Below are 5085 nucleotides of genomic sequence, written 5' to 3' on the forward strand. Positions count from 1 at the left end.
TTTAACACTGTTGACTTTTTAGCACATCTTTTACCATTCGTCTTATTTAAAAATTTTTGTGAAATATGTAAAACTATATGTATACATAAAAGTATATTTAACAATGAATCAAATGATAGGAAAAGAATTAATAATTACTTAACTTTTTTAAATAAGACGAACGGTTAAACATGTTGTAGCGTCAAATATTTAGAAACGGAGGGAGTATTCAGGAAACATGTACTGAACATGCCTACTCTCATGAATCGTAATATAAGTACATTAGCTTATAATTTCGGTGAGGGTGATCTATCGATCGATCCCCGATCGGATCGGCCTGCAGGTTAACTATAACCACTTTCACATTCTCTCTCATCCTCTCTCGTTTTGACCGCGATGTATATTACTGTTTATTAGTTAATTACTAACAGTAATAAATAATTAATTAATCAATCAATTAATCAATTATTATCCGTGAAACACGCTTGCATGCATGTGCGCTGGCCACACTCAGCTGCTACCTTGGCGAGAGACGCACGGAGCCACACGTGAGACCACCCCCCACCCCACCAGCGTGGCGTGGGCCCCACTCCCGGCCCACCAGGCCCAGCCCGCGCGCGCGGCTCTATATAAATCCTCCTCCCCTCCTCCTCACCATCACCACCACCCACAACCTCAGCTCAGCTAGCAAAAGTACAATATCCCTTGTACGGACGCCTAGCTAAGCTAAGCTAATTAATCTCTAATTTCTCTTTTCTTTTTTCTTCGATCTCCAGCGAAAAAGTAAGTACAATGGCCGAGGTGAACGGAGCCAATAACGGCAACGGCCACCACGGCCACGGCAACGGCAACGGCGCGGCGGCGGCGGGGCGGTCGACGAGTGTGTCGAGGAAGATCGAGTCGGAGGGGGCGGTGCTGATGCCCGGGGTGTACGACGCGCTGTCGGCGGCGATCGTCCAGAAGACCGGGTTCTACGCCGGCTTCATCTCCGGCTACGCCGTCTCCGGCTCCTTCCTCGGCACCCCCGACGTCGGCCTCCTCACGTAATTTAATTAACACAAAATTAATTAATCATATATACTCTGTTTAATTCTATCTGTATATATTAGCGTGTGTGAATTATTTGCTGACACTAGCCGTACGTTTCTCCGGCGAGGTTTCATGCAGGCCGCCGGAGATGGCAGAGGTGGCGAGGCGGATCTGCGCGTCGGCGCCCAACACCCTCTTCATCGCCGACGCCGGTCATCTCTCTTTCTCTATAAAAATGGCACTTTAATATAAGACCAAGAAAGAAAAGCAAATTAACAAAGAAAGCATCGTATAATATATACAGTAAAGTTGACAGTGCATGCTAGATTTGGAATGCTAATGATTCTGGGACATGTTTGTATAGTAATATATTTAAGTACAAACTTCTGTGTATATGTATGTATGCATGCATGCATGCATGCATGCATGGTACCATCGAGATATAATTATATGTTGCACATGAACATTTTGGAAAGCACAATTATGTATTAGCTGAAAGGGGGAAATTAAAAAATAACAGTGTCCTATAACGCTGTTCTGGGGTCCATCACCCCAGAAGCTTGGACCAGGGATCTGCAAGTGAAAACAGTGGGTGTTAAAATATATTTCTTGTTCTAAAAAATATATATATGTTGGTGCATGAAACTGTTTAAGAAGAGTACAGTATATAAGGACAAAATTATATTATTGTTCTCCAGGAGACATTTGCTAGGTGATCTGTTTCCTTCAGTGCTAAAAGAATGTTGACACAAGTGTACTGCTACAGCTTTTTTAATTATGCATGCCATGACGATGGTTACTGTTGAGATGACGTACTTTAGCCCTTTTTATCTTTAAATAAATTGTACTTTAATTAATTAGCATAACTTACTGTACATGATTAATATGATTTTCTGTTGTCTGATGCAAAATGTGTTCTTTTTTTTTCCTCCAGACACTGGTGGCGGCAATGCTCTGAATGTGAAGCGTACTGTTCAGGACCTGATGGCAGCAGGTGCTGCAGGCTGCTTCCTCGAGGTGATGGATTCTTCTTCACCTTGTCTTGCTCGCACTGTGCACCACATGTTCTTTTTTGCAACTATTAATCAATAGTAGTGGTTTTGATTTTGACACCAAAAATATATATATCATATATATTATCACTAGAATCAGTAATATTGATTCTGTCTTCTCTTTTGCAAATTCCAGGACCAGGCATGGCCAAAGAAGTGTGGTAAGGAACTATTCATCTGTCACATCAGGAAAATTGTTTTTTCTTTCTCAGGATTTTCTTCTCTTTTTTTTCGATTGCTAATTTACTTTTGTGTCTGTTTGTTCATCGATCGTCAAGGACACATGCATGGCAAGCAGGTAAATACTGACAAGACACTGTTTTTGTCCCTTCATGTTCTAGACAAACATGTACTACTACTGTATAGTGATACTAATTCTGTTTAGCACTCTGTTCACCATTGCAAATCCATGCCAATTTATAGCTTAAGTACGTACACTTAATGCACACCTGCCAAAATCTAATGAGGAAATAAATTGGTAACCGATCCTGTCGTTCCCTGACATCGAAATAATAACAGGACTAATGTGATGAATCACAACTTAATTATCACAAGTTATAATGCAAAAATAGCTAGCTAGGATGGTTCAAAATGACCAGAAAATTCGCCCTAGCTATATATATTTACCCTCTATTATTTCACACAGCGGAGATTTGATATATATTTATATCTACTTTGAATATATGGTCTCACTTTCACTAAACATATTGATATTGGAAATGAAGATTCTGCTGAATTAATTCAGTGACACGTAGGCCCCAACATTTTATACCATGCATGCACTGTTAAATATGGAGGACCCATTACAACTTTGCTTTTGTATGTATAAATATGTCTCTGATGTATTAAATGGCAAGTTCTAGCTAGATCCGATCGATCCAACATTTTCTGCATTAAACAAAAACAAACTACCAACAACTATCAATTAATGATATTATCACAGCCATTATATGTTCTCTCTAGCTTAGCTAGAGTGGTAATAAGATCGAGTGCACCATGTTCTGCATCTTGTCACCATCATCAAAGGATTACAAAATTGTGGCCGGCATTAATTGCCTTGATCTCTCTCTCTCCTTGTGTTGGTTAAAATTAAATTAGGTGATACCAGCAGAGGAGCACGCTGTGAAGATAGCTGCAGCGAGAGAGGTCGTTGGTGATCGGGACTTCTTTATCGTGGCCCGGACTGACGCTCGATCTGTCACTGGTCTTGATGATGCCATTAGGCGTGCCAATCTCTACATAGATGTAAGCTGATCGACCACTTCTTTTTTCTAGAGAGAGATAAATCATGTTCTAGAGAATCTCTTCAGAGTCAAACTCTCGTTTAAATTTGATCGATCGATCTTTACCACCAAACTATAAATCTTAAACAAGTTCATCAAGTCTGTCAAGAATCAATGTTTTGAAATTAATTAGTTTTTTCATTAGATATTTGTCAAAGCTGCATTTTGAAAACTGATATATTTAAGGCGAAAACACTTTCTTTACATAATGAAATGAAAATGGTTTGCATCTTTGTTTGTCTTCTATTACTAGGCCCACAAACAATATCCGTATAGTATATTTTTTTCTCCTTTATAATGGAATTTAACCCATTGGTGTTTTTACATTGGTCTTTACCGGTTGTAGAATTCAATCTAATAAACCGTTCATTTTCTTCTAATCAAATAAATCATATCTATTATATTACTACCTCAACTAAGGATAATAGAATAATTTCTTTTCCTACTTATTACTAGTAGGATATATTCATACCAGTAGAGATCACCATAAATATAATTAAGTTATTATGCAACATCATATCATATCTAATATGAATATATGTAAAAAAAACAAAAAAAAATTGTAGGCGGGAGCAGACGCGTGCTTCGTGGAGGCGCCGCGGAGCGACGAGGAGCTGATGGAGATCTGCAGGAGGACCAAGGGTTATCGCGTGTGCAACATGCTGGAGGGCGGGAAGACGCCGCTGCACACGAGGCAGGAGCTCATGGAGATGGGGTTCCACCTCATCAAGTCCCCCCTCACCACCGTCTACGCCGCCGCCCGCGCCCTCGTCGACGTCCTCGCCGCCCTCAAGCGCGCCGAGACCACCCGCGACGAGCTCCACCGCCTCACCACCTTCGCCGAGTTCAACAACCTCGTCGGCCTCGACTCCTGGCTCGACATCGAGGCCCGCTTCTCCGTCAACTCCTCCGTTCCCAAGCCACTGCCGGCGCCGGAGACGACGACCACGACGGAGATGGAGAAGGCTAAGGCCAAGGCGGCCGCCGTCGTTGCCGGAAACGGAGCTACCAATGGCGCTACCAATGGGGTACACTAAGATCGATCAAGATCAAGCTACCAATGGAATAAATTATCAATCGAAATGTGGCTGGCCATCAGGGAGCCATGAAATATGGTGGATTACATTGATTAATTCTCCTGCATTATTGGTGAATTTTGTGAGGTATGTGTTATTATTGCATGGTACGTAGCTATATATTGCTGTGTGAGTGATTATGTTGGGATTGGGTGCGTGATTCCGCACATAAACTGTAAGGTAAATATGTGTTGAGTATTCTTCGTTTTCCAATTTTTTTTCGATTCAGTACAGTATATGCAGCTATGCATCTGTCTGAATTTTGGGTCAGTATGCTCGTGTGGACGGTCCAGATTGATCGTCGATCCATGAAGCATCTGTCTGTCAGTCAGTGTCATGTTCAGTGTACCTTCAAATTTATTTGGAATAAAATCGGCCCATGGACCGTCTACCATTGGGCTGTTCGACATCTTCTTGTGGACTGAATTATTCTGTTGTACTATTCAGTTATTTGGAAACAAAGAAACTTGTGAAATTTTGGCCAAGTTTGATGGCCACTACTCTGTTTGTGGACCAGAATTGCCTATTAATTTTCTGCTGCTATATATGAGCGCTTCTGAAGATGGAATTAATGATTTCTATAGATTCTGTGGTTTATCAACAAGCACTGCAGCTAGCAACCTGAGCAAGGTACTTAAAAATTAAATTAATGGTGTTGGTTCCCTC

At 41.2% G+C, this 5085-nt stretch overlaps 1 protein-coding gene across 2 annotated transcripts; it reads left to right on the plus strand.

The window, feature by feature from the left end:
• Positions 1-636: 636 nt before the first annotated feature.
• LOC127757549 (carboxyvinyl-carboxyphosphonate phosphorylmutase, chloroplastic) lies at positions 637-4828 on the plus strand. Of its 2 annotated transcripts, XM_052283087.1 has the most exons (8): positions 640-672; positions 756-1022; positions 1147-1220; positions 1943-2025; positions 2197-2221; positions 2339-2358; positions 3159-3305; positions 3910-4828. In XM_052283087.1, exons 2-8 carry the CDS (start codon positions 772-774, stop codon positions 4378-4380), a joined length of 1071 nt encoding a protein of 356 aa, XP_052139047.1. In that variant the 5' UTR covers positions 640-672; positions 756-771; the 3' UTR covers positions 4381-4828. The 2 variants fall into 2 exon arrangements, with proteins under 2 accessions (XP_052139046.1, XP_052139047.1); XM_052283086.1 differs by having other exon boundaries at positions 637-1022.
• The last annotated feature ends 257 nt before the right edge of the window (positions 4829-5085 follow it).

Source organism: Oryza glaberrima, chromosome 12 (genome assembly GCF_000147395.1).
Source record: "Oryza glaberrima chromosome 12, OglaRS2, whole genome shotgun sequence".
Lineage (NCBI taxonomy): Eukaryota > Viridiplantae > Streptophyta > Magnoliopsida > Poales > Poaceae > Oryza > Oryza glaberrima.

Excerpts from the sequence above, each read along its gene's own strand:
- LOC127757549 (XM_052283086.1), top strand. The coding sequence starts at position 772 with ATGGCCGAGGTGAACGGAGCCAATAACGGCAACGGCCACCACGGCCAC. Across the intron at positions 1,221-1,942 it reads CCTCTTCATCGCCGACGCCG|ACACTGGTGGCGGCAATGCT; the intron begins GTCATCTCTCTT and ends TTTTTCCTCCAG. Across the intron at positions 3,306-3,909 it reads GTGCCAATCTCTACATAGAT|GCGGGAGCAGACGCGTGCTT; the intron begins GTAAGCTGATCG and ends AAAAAATTGTAG.